This window comes from Manihot esculenta, chromosome 14, assembly GCF_001659605.2.
Source record: "Manihot esculenta cultivar AM560-2 chromosome 14, M.esculenta_v8, whole genome shotgun sequence".
Classification (NCBI taxonomy): Eukaryota; Viridiplantae; Streptophyta; class Magnoliopsida; order Malpighiales; family Euphorbiaceae; genus Manihot; species Manihot esculenta.
In genome coordinates, this window is record NC_035174.2 from 4,184,461 (window position 1) to 4,202,305 (window position 17,845).

Consider the following 17,845-nt stretch of genomic DNA (forward strand, 5'->3'; position numbering starts at 1 on the left):
GCATATTCAATGGTCAGACTATTGCCTTAAATATTGACCGTTGTTTATGGTGGGTCCTACATAATCAATGGTTATAGTTATAGTGAAATTTGTCAATAAAAAAGAAATTAATTAAAGCAATTACAGCTGCTATCTCAGTCTATACTATGTTATGCTTTGTTTGTCCTCCACTCTTTTCGTTAAAGCTGCTTATTCTGCTAATGGACTTTTGATGGGGCGGGGCAGAATAATAATTAGTAAAAAAAATGAATGGGATCAGTTGGCCTAAGCTTTATGACCCAAAGTAAATTATTTAACATAGCTCTTTTAGCCCAATAAGCGTGGAAAGTTAATTTTTTAATTCATATTCCTTGCTTTTTAGAGTAAGCAGCAACAAGCCTTCCTGGGTGGCAAGGTATTATATGGGCTGGACAAATCTCAGTTAGGGGATACGGTGCCATATGTGCAAAGGAGATTCCATTTCTTTTTTAATAACTGATTTTGAATTCAAATTTTTTATTTTAATTATTTTTAAAATTAAAAAAAAAAAAAAACGCTTTGTCTTATAATAAGTTCATTTAGTGCACATTTAAATTAATCAGTACTGTTCATCCTCTAAAAAAAATAGTAAGTAAATACATTGAAAACCTTAATAGTCATCTTTATATGAATAATAATAAAAAGGGAAGTCAAATATCTGTCACTTTTTCTTTAAGAATAAAAATTAGTATGCCCAATATTTTTCGTTAAATTTAAAATATACAAAATTAATTATTAGAAAGTGTTTTTTTTTTCTTTTTAGTTTTCAATATATGATATTTGCGTTCAAAGATTCTCGTATGAGATATTCAACAAACTGAATAATGGCGATTAAATATTTAAACGATATGATCGTGGGAAAAAGGTCGTCTTCTACATAATGTTACAATTGACGACCTGCTTCCTTTTGGAATCCATCATTTGCTCTATTATTGTATTATTTTCTTTTTTAAGTTGAGTTTAACTGCTCGTGGAAACAAAATCAGGATTTTCTTCCTTCCTTCCTTTTTCTTAAGAGAGGCTATCGTTATTCTGATATTGTTATTTGTTAAGGGGAAGAAAAAGCCATGCAAAAAATTTTATACTCAAAAAATTGATTTATATAATTAATTAATTAAATATTAAAATATCCGTGAATTCTACTATATTTTAGATATATATATAGATTTAATATTTAGAGATAGCGTAAATTTCTCACTAAATAAATTAATATTTTTTTTAAAATGGAAATTAGGGATTTGAAAATAGAATTTGAGACCAAATCTCATATTTATTCAGATATACTTACTATCAGATTAAATCTGTGTAACAAATTAATTTATAATGTTAATTTTTTTAATCAATAATGTTGAGTATGTATATATATATATAATATGCGGTAAGTTGACATTAGTTAATTAATTTCATATGTCTTTTTCTTCGGGTTCCGCTTGCTATATAATGGTTCACAACCTGTAGTTCCACTGCAAAACATAGGCAGAGTTTCTATTGAGAAATTTGTTTTGTAGCAGGAGAGATGGCCTTGCATTTCACAATGGCGTTTGCTTTCGGTCTTCTAGGTAGGATGCTCTTCTAGCTATACCCTATGTTTAAATGTTGTCTCGAAGCTATGATAATGCAGAACTAGAGAACTGCTCTTACGCAATATATATATATATAATATTCTATAAGAGGACAAATAATATTCTCTAATATCATTATTTTCTGTTTTCTGTCAATGGAATCTATACAGGTAACATCATCTCCTTTCTGGTCTGCCTTGCTCCTATGTAAGTGATCTAATTTTGTTCTCCAAGACTACTTGTAAATGCTGTATTAATGTTGTTGTTTTAAATCTAATCAGCTATTAATGTGTAATGCGATGACAGGCCAACTTTTTATAAAATATTCAAGAAGAAAACAAGTGAAGGGTTTCAGTCTCTCCCATATGTGATTGCATTGTTCAGCGCCATGCTGTGGCTGTTCTATGCAATTTTTGCGAATGATGCTACACTTCTCATCACAATCAACTCCGCCACCTTTTTGATGGAAACTGCCTACATTGTTATCTACCTTTTTTATGCCTCCAAGAAGGACAGGGTATGTCTGTGCTGGTGTGGCTACTTAATGTTCATTTTATTACAGTTATGATGTCCTTACTTACAACTGATGTCAATGATCTGCTGCAGATTCTCACAACGAAACTTGTCCTCCTGTTCAATGTTTTTGGGTTCGGCCTCGTATTTGTCATAGCTATGTTCCTAACACATGGCAAAGAACGTGTCAAAGTTTTGGGATGGATTTGTATGGTATTTGCTCTATGCGTTTTCGTTGCACCTCTTGGGATTGTGGTGAGAAAATAAAATGCCATCCATCTCTTGGATTGTTCATAGTTGTTTCAGTAACAACATATAATTAATTTTATTTATATTGTATTCTGCAGAGAAAAGTTATAAAAACGAAGAGCGTCGAGTACATGCCTTTTGCTTTATCATTCTTTCTCACATTGAGTGCGATCATGTGGTTCTTCTATGGTTTTCTAAAGAAAGACGTTTTCGTTGCTGTAAGTTCATTCTATCTCTCTCTTTATTATTATTATTATTCAAATGCACTTCTAGCTGTATATGTCTATCTTTTCTTTCTCACATTGGTCATCATCATTAACAGATTCCAAATATACTGGGGTTCATATTTGGTATACTCCAAATGCTGCTCTATGTGATCTACAGAAAACCCAAGAATACCTTGGAGAAGCCAACACTTGATGAAATATCTGAACACGTTATCGATGTCGCAAAGCTGAGTGCAAATGCTTGCAGCGAGATAAGCAGCGCAGTGGTTGCACCCGAGAATATTAGCAATGACAATGTCCAAGGTAATCATGTCATGGAGCAGCCCAAGCAAATCAATCCAGACAAAGATCTCTCGGACACAGTTTAAGTTTTAGCAACCAAATTAATAGACCATTAATTTATTATCTCAGCTTGTAGCTAGTTAAATAAAGAAAGCTAGCTAGCCTGTATTTCTATATAATTTAGTATCTCCAAAAAAAAAAAAAAAAGGTCTTCATAATAATCAAGATTACATATGACCCTTGTTATATATGTGATATTATTTTTATGCTAGATTTACAGTCGATACAGTGGGTGTTCTCCACGGCATGCCCGTGTAATAGGCAGAGAAGGGAAGTCTACTGTTTATAGCTAATCATGTTATGTACTTGTCATTAGCCAATTAGGTTGATGGACTTTTATAATTAAGACATATTTTTCTGACTCATAAAGCTATTACTTATGACAATATATATAATGTGATGATAAAGTGATGACTCATAACAATTATAAAATATAATGTTTTCTTAGCATACAATAAAATATATTAATATTTTATTTAATTGCAAAAGCAAATGTTTCTTTAGTGTTTTTGGTTAAACAAAGGGAAAAACACTTTTGATTGCATCTATGTCCATAAGTATGTAGTAACCTTTGATTTTTATCACTTACTGCTTTTCTATTAGTTTCCTATATTATAAACAATATCATTTTTACAACTTATCATAAATAAATAATAATAATTTTGTATATTAAAGATGTTATTTCTCATAAATATCAAATAAACTATATAAAAGGTTTATTGATCCAAAAAAACCTCAACTTTATGACTTTTATATTTATAGTTTAAATTTTTAATTTTTAATTAAAAATTTAAACTTTAAAATTTATTGTAATTGTAGCAATATTTTAAATTAATTTTAATACACAATATGTTATTATTTTTTTCATGTAAGTAATTTGAATTAAATTTTGTCTAAGATTTTAAACCTCTAATTATCTAAAATTCTCAATTAAGATTTTTATTTAAGTATTTTATTTAAGTATGAGAGAATTAAATATTTCAATTATATAATTTATAAATTTTATATAATTAAGAGTTTAAAGTCTTAATTAAAATTTAATTTTAATTAATTAATCAAGTTGTTTATATGATAAAAATAATGACATATTGTGTAGATTAATTTAAATTTAACTAAAATTAATTTAAAAATTATTATAATTATAATAAATTTAAAAATTAAAGTTTTTTATTTAAAATTAAAAATTTAGACAATAAATATAAAGAAATTATAAAGTTATAATTTTTTTAACCAATAAAGATATCATAAATATTTGTTTGGAATATAATTTAATTTTGTAATAATATCTCATACGCATTATTGTTTTAAATGCTCCGGAATCCTACATAAATATATCCACTAAAACACATTAAGGCCCAAATATAATAGTCCCATACATGTCCAACCCTAGGCTAATTGGGCTCCAACCTAAGAAGAAAGCTTTTAGAACACAATTGCAACGCAGTCCTACTGCCATAGCCGACGATCTAAAACAGTTAAACAAAGGAGGATCTATTCCGGGAACGAAATTAGTAAAGAAAGAGCAACTCCACCTAAAATCCATCATCCCAAACTCTTGATGTAGCTCTTCAAGAAGGAGGGAGATAAAACTCAGCTGTCCCTAGACTAAGTTCCTAGCCATCTCATTTTCTTATGGGCATTGAAGCCAGATGCTAAAAGCTAGCTCGTTGACGCTGTAAACGTTCCCAAAGATGTTTAGGCCGACATATCTCGAGAGTTCAACTTCCAAAGGAACTAGAAAAATACCACGTAAACCACATGCAGAGCCTTAAGCGGAGTTGCTCACCCAAGATTTCAAGCTCTACCTGGCCCAAAACAACATAAACAAACATTATTTACAACCTGCTCTAATTTGCGAGGAGAACTTACTCTTCGAGCAAGTGAATAAAGGCCGCCCCTTGTTTACATAGAGCACAGAGAAGACGGCTGACGAAACTCCGCAAAATGAAGAGGAGAAAAAACTCTCGTAAAGAAAACGGTTTGGCGGAAACTTCTGGAACTTAGGTTTCACATTTCGGCTGTGGTTAATTATGATTTCACTCAATATATTAATAACATAGATATTGCAAACTCTTGGAGTTTAAAAGAAAATGTTACCCTTAAACATGCTCTTTCGAAAACTTTCAACAAGCCACATTCGCTAGATTTCAATATTGTTTTCCGAGTTGCTTTAATTTTATCTTTCTTTTAAGATCGATTTTTTTAGTTTCTTTCAATTATGGAACTAGTTTTTCTCAATTCCAAAAAAGAAAAAAAAAAAAAAAAGGAGGTCTAGTTACCTTGATATATATTACATGAGCATACAGCCACATACACAAAACAGGAAGAACATGGGGAAGATTCAAAATTTACCTAGGAATTATATATGTTCATCCTAATTCAAAATTTAATTAGGAAGTTCATCATAGAATTAGAAAGTCTAATTTTTTTATTATTTAGGAATTATTAGTAATTTTTTGTTTCTCTCGATCCTCTCACTTTCCTGATTCTACATCATACATGCATGCATAGACTCGGTGAAAACAAAAAATTTAACTCCAAGAGACTTCCACAAGTAATAGACAAATACCAATACTCAACAGTAAACTGCAAAAGAAGACAACTGATACCATCTTAAATCTAATCTAGAAAGGACAAAACTTCAGAACAAGCAAAATGCCCTTTGAGCATGACTGTGATGCATAAACTTTTATGCTCCTGCAGCAACAGCCAATATCTTATGAATGAAAGGTCAAATTCAAAAGTAAAAAAAAGGACTGTGCATGTTACCTACAATCCATTATAATAGGAGACCACTTCAGAAATCACCAGACTCCTGAAAGAGCATGCTTCAAGACAGTTTAAACTACCAACATCCCATTAACCCCAATCTTCGGAGAATGTTTTAACTTCATTATTTCCTAGCATTGACAGGCAAAATTGAACAAGTCGGACCATAAATCTGTATTTGAAACTTTACATGCATATGGAAAAATTCTGAAGCATATGATCCAATGTAAAAGCAACTGAGTTTGCTTCATATAAGAATAGAAAACCTCACCTCTACTGCGCTCCTTTCTTCTCGAGCACTCTAATTTATGTTAATATCAACAACTTGCTGAAATGAAGACGCAAAATGAATGTCAAACGGGGGAGAGACAGTTCTACTTTCAGTTAATATATTAATAAATTTGCAATATAACTGCTGTCTGTGGCAGATTGTGAATTTTTTTGATACATCCTGGTTAGAAATTTGATACCAACTAGCAACCATGTGTGTTTTTATTGCTGACCAACTCTGCCAAGAGGCCTTTTTTTTTTCCCGGAAATTATATATATATGTAGCAAATTTAATCATTAAAATGAAAGTTATTCGTCAAATAAACTGAGAAAACCTAAAGTTGTCAAAATTGCCACAATTTAATCATTAATAAATTACCGTTGAGAAAGATGTAATTGTGTTTCTCTGTTGAGTTGGCTGGCGTTTGCGCCCCGATCTCCATGTTGTTGTATCTTTTCTTCTCTCTGTCTCTTCATTTCTTCGTACTGTCAAAACTACGGAAGTGGCTGGCGAGTCAGCTTGTCAACGACATGTCGTAAGGTTGAATCAACTGAGGAAAAGACGGCGTCGTTTTAGTCGTTTGTATGGAGAAGGAGAAGGTGAGGCGTTTTGTCTTCGCGATTTGAGAAAAACAAAAGCAGCTTAAAGTTTCAGATCGGTTTGTCTTCTGCAGTTCACCAACAAAGCACGCCCATATTTTCAACCAGCCATAGAAGAAAAACTCAACCAAGATGTTTGTTCTCGCTTAGCCTACCGGAAGTCTAAGAGGTTTGCTTTAATTTCCTGTTCATTTATAAGTAGTTTGTGCAAACCGTTGCTCAGTTGTTGAATTGAAGGTTTGGATCTATTAAACTTTTTGGATTTTAGAAATTCAGGGTCAAAATTAGATGAGCTCATCCCTAATCCATTCTCAGACAGCGGAGTCGTAATACGTGAAAGCAATTGATTGGTAAATAGGAGAAGAAATTTCAAGTCAAATGCCGGAAGAGGATTTAGTTGATATAAAGTTTAGGCTTTACGATGGGTCCGATATTGGGCCGTTCCGGTACTCATCGGCATCAACGGTGGATATGCTTAAGCAGAGAATTGTATCCGATTGGCCCAAAGGTTTGGCAGTTCTTTCTCTTTCTTTGATATTTCTATTTGAATTGAGCGTTTTATGTTCTTTTTCTTTCTGGGTCTTTTGTCTGTTACTATTGTCAACATAATTGGTAATATGAAATATTTGACGCGCTTTTATATTTATATCTGATTTCCCAAATTAGGGAGAATTTTATTTTTAATTTATGAAGTTTTTTGATAATTTAGTATAATCTCTCAGTAATTGCGTAATTTGGAAAATCTTATGGCCTTAAAGAAACTAACATGACCCCAGTTCGAAATTTGTTCTAGCAATTTTGGCTGTCGGTTAAATCATTCTGTAAACAGTAGAAGCCTTAGAAACTACCGAGTCTATACAAACTGGAAGGAGTAAAAGCATGCAGGATGGATTATGTAAACAACAAAGCCTTGGATATTATGAGGCTCTGCAAACCACTCAAACTATGAATTGCATTAATAGAACAATTGTTTGTTATGCTATATTCAACTGTGTTCATCCATGTTAACCCTGCTTTGCCAATGAGTTTTAATCCTGTACAAGGAAGCATGATGAAGTGTTAAATATGGATAGATAAAAAAAAAATGTGTCTCTCCTGGCTTCGAAAAATTACTGAATTTCAGGATGGCATATCTTTCATAAGACATATTTCTTTTTCTTGTTATTATAGATATCGTTTCTAAATGCTGCCTTCTTTGACTCTATTTCTTAGGTAAGACCGTTAGTCCAAAGGCAGTGAATGAAGTGAAATTGATTAGCTCTGGTAAAATTTTAGATAACAACAAAACTGTTGGCCAGTGTAGAACACCTTTTGCTGAAGTTGCTGGGGGAATCATCATAATGCATGTTGTTGTACAGCCGTCTCTAGCAAAAATGAAAACAGGTATCTCCCGTCTTAATCATCATCCACATAGCTTCCTCTCTCCTCCCAATTGCTTTTCAGCTTAGCTTGGTGGTTATATACGAGATGGTCTAACAGCTGATTTCCTGAGAGCCGGGAAATGTAAAATAAATTGCGAAGCCATCTTTAACTGACAATTTCATTCATTCATTTGAGGTGTATGTTATAATAACAGGTTTAAGATTAGATAGGAGCTTTCACATTAGTAATTTATTTGAGTGGCATAGTTTGGGTAGTAGCGTTTACATACTTGATAATTTTGAGATGTTCTCAATTTTATATCAATGAGGAAGATGCACATGTCTCAAATACAATGTTACTTAGACCGTGTAGGTGAAAGAAATGTTATGTGGACTGGACTGGATCTATTTGCCAATACCAGAGGGCTGCTTTCTTCTACTTTTTGTTTTCTCTTGTATTTTCTCTTGTATTTTCCTTTGCCTTCTAGTGTCTTTCCAGATTTATCCACAGAACACATTTCTAATGAACTGGTGAGGCCCAAAATTATAACTATCTACACTGTGATAATGAAAAAGGAGAGTCAAAACAATTTCGGTTCATTAGAGACTTGAATCCATCGGGTTAATGCCTTCAGAGCCCTTCAACAGAAATGGTGGCATGTGTGTCCTCTGAATGGAATAATGCATTTAATTCCTGATTTGTTGTTGACTTGTCATTTCCATGGGTAGTGATTGCACCATACCTGGGGACTGGTTGAATTTCACTGGATTCTACCAGTTTGGCGATTTACTTTCTTTTCTCGCACTTTTCATTTTCCAAAGATGTTCTCATGCATTAGGACATCCTTTATTTCTCATTTTTCTATCTGATGGTCAAATGCTTGTCAAGAGTCCCTGTCAAATAATTCCATTTAGGTTGTCACTTTTAGGGTGAAAATTATTAGGTAGGACCAGGAACAATGCTCCTTCAGAGGCCAGTCATTCTGCTTCTAATGAAGTCTGAAACTGTTTCAAGCGTTCCAACTTCTATTTCATGCCTCCTGAAGTATGTACCGGCATCCTTTTACTTCTAAATATCGTATCATGCATGTGTTCATCTGTTGACATTCCAAATGATTGTTGCTTTGGTTGGTTGTTTTAGTCCTCAAGGACCTCAACCGGTCGTCTACTAAATCTGGCATCAATTATTGAATAGCCTAGAGCAATGAAATGTTACCTTTTCTAATATTGTATAATTCTACTCATGCTTGTAATTTTCCTTTTATGCCATATTGCAAAGGAGTTGAATTTGATGTTGCCATAACTTTTTATTTTCGTATCTTATATTACTTGCTTTGCTTTTAGGACTGTGATTTGGGGATTGATCGAGTTGTTGCTTTGTTGTTTTTTCTTTAAGCTTGTTTCTCAAAGCTCTGACGTTGATAAATTCTTGGTGACTATTGAACAGAAAAGAAGATTGAAAATTCTCCCAAGAAACTTGTGTGTTCATGTTCCATTTTATGAAGGCAACTATGTACATATCTGGGAATGCTTTAGGTACAGTAATTGTTTTCCTTGAACATCCCATGTTGGATGTTTCAGTATTCATGTGCACAAGTGTCAAAGAAGTGCTGATGTGTTTATATTTTCTTAAACCCGCCTCCTTGCCTAGGTTTGTTTTTTCAAGACCTTAATGCTTTGTCGCAGTAACAGAAAGCTGTATAGTCCCATTGATGTAAGGACACGTTCCACAATCAAAATTCAAAGATAAAAACCCGCGTGTTAATGATGTTATGAGTAATGACTCCCAATTTATAATTTGGTTTATTGGAGCTGCCCTATATGTAATGCATTGTATTTGTACTTGAGACGAGTTGTTCGTTGTCAGGTTGAGATTGATGCTGCAAAGAGCAAGTGAATTACCCCAAGCCAAAATCGTAAAAAGGTTATATTATCATCAAATGATACACACAATTACAACCATAGAAAAGCTCCCACATCCAGGACAAAAATAAATACACTCTCACTGAATTGAACTGGTTAAATTAAATTGCCGATTCATTCCTATAAAGGTTAAGGTGTTCAAAAAAGTGATAGTGTGAAACGAAATGGAAAGGGATAAAAAGGAATAGGTCCATGACCTGAGGGGCAAATATTTAAAATCTAGATCTGCCGGAAAACTTTCTCGGCTGCTGTTATTGTGTGTTGGATATCTTCAGCAGTATGTGCCAAGCTAGTGAACCCAGCCTCAAATTGTGAAGGAGCGAAGTATACGCCCTCCTCTAGCATTCGCTGGTAAAACCTGGCAAATTTCGAGGTGTCGCTTTTCTTTGCATCATCAAAGTTATAAACAGGTCCTTCTGTGAAGAAAAAGCCAAACATGCCACGTATATGCCCGCCGCACATAGCATGCCCAGCCCTCTTGCCAGCATCAAGAATACCTCGGACAAGTTCACCTGTTATCTTATCCAAGTACTCGTAGCTTCCTGGCTCCTGCAACCGTTTTAAAGTGTGTATCCCAGCAGTCATTGCCAATGGATTCCCACTTAATGTTCCAGCCTGATACATTGGTCCCGAGGGCGCAACCATTTCCATAATCTCCCTTCTGCCTCCATATGCACCAACTGGTAGGCCACCGCCAATGATCTTGCCAAGTGTTGATAGATCAGGTGTTATGCCAAAATACTCCTGAGCTCCACCATATGACAAACGGAATCCAGTCATAACTTCATCAAATATTAGAAGCGCATCATTTTCTTTGGTTATCCTGCGGATAGCATCAAGAAAGTCTGGTTTAGGTACAATAAAACCAGAATTTCCGACAACAGGTTCTAGGATTATTGCTGCAATCTCCCCTTTGTTTTTCTCAAAAAGATCTTGCACCGCAGCTAAGTCATTGAAGGGGGCTGTTAAAGTTTCATAGGTTGCTGCTTTCGGGACACCAGGTGAGTCTGGCAGGCCTAATGTAGCAACACCGCTTCCGGCCTTGACAAGGAAAGGATCAGCATGGCCATGGTAACAACCCTCAAACTTGATAAGTTTCTCCTTTCCAGTGAAAGCACGGGCTAGGCGAAGCACACCCATGCAAGCCTCTGTGCCTGAATTGACAAATCGTACCATTTCTATACTTGGAACTGCTTTAATAACCATCCCTGCTAGTTCGTTCTCTAGAAGGCAAGGGGCACCAAAGCTGGTACCTTTCTTCATTGTTTCAGCCAAGGCTGTAAGTACCTGTAGGTAAATGTTAGTCTCAGAGATCTGAAAAATGATTTTGAATAGCATAAAAATTCATTGCCACTGTCTAAGAGACACCAAAATACACGACAAGAAAGGAAATGGCAAAATAGTTTGTTCACCGTGATAAAGTTCCTTTCATCAATTTGCATAAAACGAATGATAATTATTATTCCTTCGCTCAATTGTGCGTTTCTTACAAAAAGAAAGGGCTAATAACCATGTTAAATAATTGGACACTTTTCTCAAACTAGAAATTTAAGCTCTCCCCAGTTCCCATGTAGAAACCAAGTTTTTCCTTGCACAATTATTATCCATTGCTGCTCAATCAAGTCATAATCGTCTATATTGGCAAGACTGCAACTGAAGTACAGAATTCACTGATGATGAAATCATAAAAAGAAAAGAAGGAAAGAAAAATAAAACCTGATCATCCGCATGACCAATTATTGCTGGACCCCAAGAACCCACATAGTCGATATACTCATTGCCGTCAATGTCCCACATATGAGAGCCCTTAACAGAATCCATCACTATAGGTTGTCCACCAACGGAGTTAAAAGCCCGTACAGGTGAATTTACACCTCCGGGCATCATCTCCTACCAAAACAATTAGACGAACCAATAATCAGAAAATACTAGAAAAAAAAAGAAAATCACTGTGGCGCTTCAATGGAAAAATTCAGAGAATTGATAGACGAAGAACAGACGGATTTCGTCCAAGCAAGTTTCCAGTGACCGGGGCAGCCTCACACTCATATAGCACACCCACCTCAAGCACACAGAAACAACTCTCTTATCCCCCCACAAAACAATGATAATTGGTGCACCAATAGAATATAACTGATTTTATTCAATTGAAACTCAGGCAGAGGCCAATCCGCCATGGAAATGAAAAATTGGGAATTACAATAATGTTTGCATTGCTCCACATAGTGTCTTTTAGAACTGAAACCAGCTAAAAGAAAGAAAACATGAAGAGTTTACCTTGGCGAGAGCGAAAGCTTCTTCAGATTTCTTTAGAGTGTAAGTGTTCTTCTCGTCAACGGAGAGTGCCATTTTCACACCGCAACGAAACGATCTCCATGGAGGATTTCGTCTTTGTGAGGTAGAAGAAGATGATAGCCATAGTCCAATTCCTCCGCCTGTGATCGTAGCCGCCATGTTGACCGTTATTTCTCACAGTGACGGCACTTGGTCCCCAAGATAAAAGTAATTGAAGAAGATTGCCGCACCCGATGGATTATTTTATGATTTGGAGTTTATATATATGTGCTGTATCTCTCATGGTCCGGGTTGGATGACTCATGCTATTCGATAGGTCCGATTGTCTCGGGTATTTTTCGTACTCGGGTCTGTTTTTCAAGAAAATATAACGAGTTCAAAATTAAAAATTTCATAAAAATTACATTAAATTTATTTTTATTCCGGTAAAATATTTTAATTTTTAAATTTAAAACAATAAAAAATTATGTATATTTTTAATTTTTTTTTGCAACATAAATGTGACTATATATATATATATATATTCGGAATATTTGAATTCCATGTAAATGATTCAATTGCATTGAAAAAAAATAATTTATATGTGATCAATATTTTTCAGAAAATTGTTTTTTAATAAATTAACTTGATTGTTATGTTAAATTGGAAAAAGAATAATAAGATTCATATATAAAAAAATTCAGTGATATATATTAATAAATTTTCAAATTTCAAAAATTTAACTTCTTTTTAAAATAACTTAAAATTACTTTATTTTTTAAAAATATTAAAAAACTTAGAAAATATTTTTCAATATAACAAATTCTTCAATTTTCAATTATAATAATTTGCATGATCTATGATAATTATTAAAACATACTCACTATTCATGCTGTGATTTTACTGAATAAATCCTTCAATTTTTAAATTATGCTCTCTTTTTTGAAAAGTTTTGATATTTTATTTAAATTCTTATTAGCAAGGCTATTATAATAGTGTTTGCTTTTTTTTTTTTTTTTTGCAATTCTTAAATTTTACATTTTTAATCTAGTTACTCAACTTTTTTGTTCTTTAAATTCTTTTAACAAAAATTTAATTATTACTAAAGTCATCGTTGCTTCTTGCTCGAGGTTTCAAAGCCAATACAAATTAATATATATATATATATATATATTCTTTTTTCCTTTACTCCCTCTATTTTATTATAGATTTATTTTTATTATTTTTACTTTATTTATTAAATATACACTCAAATCTTTAAATAATGAAAAATATTTTATTAAATATTATATTTTTATCTTGATATTCATCTCATTTTATAAATTAATTTTTAAAAATAAATAAAATAAAATATAAAATATTAACTTGATAGTAGTAATCATATATTTGGCCTTCTTTAAAAACTTTAGGTCGTATTTAACCAAAAATTTAAAATCAGACTTATTTAGCCTCCCGGGTTATCTGGACTTATACCAGTGTTGTGCTGAATGGTTTTTTCAATCCAAATAACATTATGAACCGTTAAAAAGGCAAATCAAATCAATAGAATCAGTTTCCAGAATAATTTCCCTACATACTTGTCAACACGAACACGAAAAAGAAAAAGAAAAATTCCTGTAATCAATCTCCCACATCCGCTAAGCATATTCAATGGTATAAAACTACGTTTGTACAAATGGCTACCCCCAAGGAAGTTCCCAAGTCTTTCCCCAGCCTGCTGAATTCAATACACCTTACATTGGTACAGAACTTCCCATTGTCTCCACAAGAAATCAACTGACAGAAAAATGTAAAAAGTTAAGTAGATTCTATATATGTCGTGTTAGTGTTGCTCGTTATCGTAAATTTTCTTACTGTTCAGGAACAGACCACAGAAGAGACCGAGAGTGGGTAAAGGAAAGTATTGGCATACTGAAATGAAAGTGTGCCCCCATTGACCAAGGGCTTCCCATCGTTGACAAGGCAATCATTGTAGAGAATGCGCTTGAAAATCTTGGGGTTGATGAGGCGAGCAGAACTAAACCAGCCACAGTAAAAGTGAATCCCAGAGATATCACAGCCGGTGACGCACACGTTCATAATCTCAACAGTGTAGGTAGGTATGCCGCTTGGAAGAGGAGCTGTGGCTCCTTGGTTTATCACAATATCGGCCTTCGTACACTTATCTCCCCATATTCTATCAGGTTCGTCCACTGCCAATGCTGTGTAAACAGGATACAAACAAGAAAATGGGGCTTTTACAATACATTTCTAAGAGTGGTAGCCTGTGCTTTTGAACACTTGGCAGCTAATTTACACACAACGGCAACACAACTGTACAACTCAGTAACGAATAAGTCAGCAGACAAAAACAATTTTCGGAGGCTGTGAATCATAAAAATTATTCTAGAAAACTATTATACATTTTATTCAATATAAGATAAGGTATTGATTGTTACCATGCGATGGTTAACATGTTGTATATATAAAACAGTTGTGTTATAAAATTCTCATACTTTACAGGAAGTATATTGGAGCAATATTCTTCCTTACCACTGATGCCTATACATACTACAAAAGGACAAATCAACTACATTTGATTTGACGGGGCATTCTTCAAATAAGACCCGCTGCGTTTCAGTCACAAGTCTTGCGAATGAAAACAAAGAAGTTCCAGCTAATTTTAAGAACGCTTTCTTTGTATTAATGCATGTTTACAGCAAAATAGTTAATGATCCAAAACATTCCCAAATAAACGACTACGGTAGCAGAGCAAGAGTTGCTAACGTGCGCACTACACGTTAGACGCACTCGTCACGAGCTAACCAAACCTTTCAACGAACAGGTTCTAAAAAGGTGATAGTAACCCGAAGGTATACGAGAATCCCACCAAAAAGATACTCCCTAAAGACTACAGTTGTGTTGGTGGAGCATTATAAGGTGCATGATAGCATCATGGCATAACGAGAAAAATAAAACAGACGTGCAGCTCTGACACCCCTTATCGTATGCACATCTGTACGTTCAACATTTCCATGGACGCTGATGCCAAAACCTCACATCCATTAAATGCGTTACAGAAACTGAATCGTTTCAGGACTCCCCACAGAGCCAAGAATAGCACAGTAGGAAACCCCACATCCCCACACCAGTCAACATTCATTTGGTCTCTCTTCATTTCAAAAACGAAAACATGAACCCTAAGGAATAGGTAAGTCGAGTTATCTTACAGCGTCTAAGAAGCTTTCGGTGTGGACCAAATAGAGTCGATTTTCCTCCCTTGGAGACTGGCTGGCTGGATCCCATGGATCGACCTTCACTGTAATCTACGGCTGGAAACCAGAAATCCCGAAGCGTAAAGGAAGAATTAGATATTATTACGGAGAAAACCAATAATATCAGTCTATTTGTGCAGTTATTCCAACTGAATAAAGGGCGACAAAATAAGGGACAGAAAGAAAGGAGTAAATAGCAATAAACAATTAAAAACAAAGCCCTCAATGACAAAATGTCACTAAAAGGTAGACCCATCATCCATTAAACAAAACCCAAACCGTCCAACAGTAGTGATGGAAACATTAATAAGGTAAGGAATGTCTAGATCCAACGAATATATAATATTATACAAATACAAGCACATTACATATATATATATATATATATATATACACGCACCTGTGGAAACAATAAGCATGAATAATAGCACCACGGAGATAAGTAGAACCAAAACCACGGCGACTCTGGGCTTTGAGACGGTTCTCATCTTCGAGAATGAATATCTACTTTTCAGTGTAGAGAAAGAAAGCCAATTAACCAGGAGTTTTTTTATTTTTCCGAACAGAGAACGATAACAAAAGTCAAAAGAACAACTCAGTGGAAGCATCGACTCCGACTAGGAGCACTAAACCGCCACGGATGTGAAGTTTCGATGGGAGACGGGACTGGAGTGTCTTTCAATCTCTCTCTCTCACTCTCTCAGATATTGATATCTGCATCAAAGAACGCGTTTGCATCTAAATATGCGTGTTATCATATCACATCAGTTAAGGAAGGAAAAAAAAATAAAAAACAACCACCGTCTGATTAGAACATCAAGCGGTTCAGATTTGACAGCAAATGTTGGCTATAACCCCCCTCCCCCCACCCCCCCCTACGACTTACGAGCTAGACTCTAGACCTAGAAACGACGACCACTGATATAAGCTTTAATCAACTTGTTCGGTTCAAAAACGCTAAGCATACAGTTACTATTCTTCTAATGTTTATTACTGCGATTTTCTTTTGGCCGATAAAAAAAATTACCCAAAAAAAAAAAACAGATGTCCCATGAAACGAAAGGCGGATTTTAAAGGAGGAAGTTTTGAAGGAAGTGGAAGGCAGTAAGCTGTGACTGAAATAGAAAAAAGTGTATTTTCCGGGCAAATTTTGGGAATAGGAACTCGGAAATTTGAAAAAAAAGGGCACCGGCAGCGATTGCAGCAGCAGAATTTACTGCGCGAGGACAGTGTCGACAAAGCAAAGAGCACAGTACCGAAAAACAGCAGAGAGACAGAGAGAAAGAAGCTTAAGAGACAAAAATGGCAGAGAGAAAAGGAAAAGCCAGAAATGACAAAGCCACAAGAATCCCTAAAAGTGGTTCTCCGATCAAACGCATTTAATATCCATGAATATACGTATAGAAACTACGTAAGTATATAAATACACATATAGGTGTATATGCAAGTACGAGAGAGAGAGTTATTTGCTTCACCTCCTGAATTGGACAGGACGGATCACAAGCTGAGGGTTAGAGAGAGAACAATCAACACCGAAACGCGTGCGTTTAGAGAGAGAAACACTTGAGGGAAACCCCGAGACATGGTTAGTGTTTCTATCTGGTTCTGGTGTATTTTATTTATAGCGTGGATTTGGGTTAGGATATGTTTAACCATGGTTAAATTGCACGTGGTTGTGTTAACCGGGAATAATTGAGCAGCTGAAAGCGCACGTGGCTGTGTGATAGCGAGAGTGGAAATGATGGATGTGGTGATTAGGGGACGTGCGGTGGTGGGGACACATTTAAGAATCTAATGAGGATTAGTAATAAAAAATAATAATTGCAAGCATATATTTATGACGCCTGGCTTATTGACGTTTTGGTCTGAGACTCTGGCGACGGGGAGTGCCTTTGCAGGGGTTTAGGGTTACATGGACCGTCGTCTTGTGGTGGAAACTGGATAAACAAATAGGGTCTGGGACAAAAAGGCCTAAAATGGTAATTTAGGGTAGAAGGGCGATGTGAATGCAAAGGTTGGTTGTGGCTATTTGATCTTTTGTTCCTTGCTGTAACTCTCCCACTGTCTTAATGGAGCAGTCATTCTATATCAGAATATCATTCTTATTGTGACAAAATAGGATGCCAGAAAAATGGGCCTTTGTCTTTATGCTTTTCTTGTTGCTAGTGACATAAATCGTTCCAAATTTCTATCATACATCCAATTTTCGCTTGGTAACAAATGGCAAAAATGGAAAACACGAGTGGTAACATAATTTCAATTGTTGTCTATGTGGATTAAATTTAGATTATTTTTTACAAATTTTAATCGTAACTCAACTTAAAAATTGTTGCCTTCAAGATAATATTTTGTAAAGTCAAAGATGATATCAATATAAATATTGTATTTTCACCGATTATGTAATATTGTAAGACTTTTGGAAAACACACAAGATATAATTCAAAATGTCTAAAAAATGTATCCAACGATTTTTATAACACAAC

General features: G+C 34.6%; 4 protein-coding genes and 1 long non-coding RNA gene across 9 annotated transcripts; 2 read left to right on the top strand and 3 right to left on the bottom strand.

The window, feature by feature from the left end:
• The first annotated feature begins 1,446 nt into the window (after positions 1-1,446).
• Positions 1,447-3,274, top strand: LOC110600462 (bidirectional sugar transporter SWEET10). Its single transcript, XM_021737330.2, has 6 exons — positions 1,447-1,577; positions 1,751-1,787; positions 1,887-2,097; positions 2,187-2,348; positions 2,441-2,560; positions 2,665-3,274. Exons 1-6 carry the CDS (start codon positions 1,535-1,537, stop codon positions 2,935-2,937), a joined length of 846 nt encoding a protein of 281 aa, XP_021593022.1. The 5' UTR covers positions 1,447-1,534; the 3' UTR covers positions 2,938-3,274.
• A 929-nt stretch (positions 3,275-4,203) lies between these two features.
• On the bottom strand, positions 4,204-6,471 carry LOC122721727. The gene is made up of 3 exons (XR_006348473.1): positions 6,330-6,471; positions 5,952-6,008; positions 4,204-5,811 (listed from the first exon to the last, which is right to left on the bottom strand). It is a non-coding gene; the product is annotated as an uncharacterized LOC122721727 (long non-coding RNA).
• Positions 6,472-6,569: 98 nt separating this feature from the next.
• LOC110631339 (membrane-anchored ubiquitin-fold protein 3) lies at positions 6,570-9,684 on the top strand. Of its 4 annotated transcripts, XM_043950341.1 has the most exons (5): positions 6,576-6,719; positions 6,819-7,058; positions 7,763-7,933; positions 9,359-9,447; positions 9,563-9,684. In XM_043950341.1, exons 2-4 carry the CDS (start codon positions 6,929-6,931, stop codon positions 9,412-9,414), a joined length of 357 nt encoding a protein of 118 aa, XP_043806276.1. In that variant the 5' UTR covers positions 6,576-6,719; positions 6,819-6,928; the 3' UTR covers positions 9,415-9,447; positions 9,563-9,684. The 4 variants fall into 4 exon arrangements, with proteins under 4 accessions (XP_043806277.1, XP_043806276.1, XP_021634819.1 ...); XM_043950342.1 differs by lacking the exons at positions 9,359-9,447; positions 9,563-9,684 and adding an exon at positions 8,841-8,956 and having other exon boundaries at positions 6,570-6,719; XM_021779127.2 differs by having other exon boundaries at positions 6,577-6,719; positions 6,866-7,058; positions 9,359-9,684.
• A 141-nt stretch (positions 9,685-9,825) lies between these two features.
• Positions 9,826-12,375, bottom strand: LOC110631338 (glutamate-1-semialdehyde 2,1-aminomutase, chloroplastic). Its single transcript, XM_021779124.2, has 3 exons — positions 12,112-12,375; positions 11,551-11,724; positions 9,826-11,121 (listed from the first exon to the last, which is right to left on the bottom strand). Exons 1-3 carry the CDS (start codon positions 12,286-12,288, stop codon positions 10,054-10,056), a joined length of 1,419 nt encoding a protein of 472 aa, XP_021634816.1. The 5' UTR covers positions 12,289-12,375; the 3' UTR covers positions 9,826-10,053.
• A 1,291-nt stretch (positions 12,376-13,666) lies between these two features.
• LOC110599821 (protein TAPETUM DETERMINANT 1) lies at positions 13,667-17,078 on the bottom strand. 2 transcript variants are annotated; one of them, XM_021736401.2, is made up of 4 exons: positions 16,838-17,078; positions 15,763-15,866; positions 15,318-15,419; positions 13,667-14,309 (listed from the first exon to the last, which is right to left on the bottom strand). In XM_021736401.2, exons 2-4 carry the CDS (start codon positions 15,848-15,850, stop codon positions 13,966-13,968), a joined length of 534 nt encoding a protein of 177 aa, XP_021592093.1. In that variant the 5' UTR covers positions 15,851-15,866; positions 16,838-17,078; the 3' UTR covers positions 13,667-13,965. The 2 variants fall into 2 exon arrangements, with proteins under 2 accessions (XP_021592093.1, XP_021592091.1); XM_021736399.2 differs by having other exon boundaries at positions 15,763-16,076; positions 16,838-17,074.
• Between the last annotated feature and the right edge of the window lie 767 nt (positions 17,079-17,845).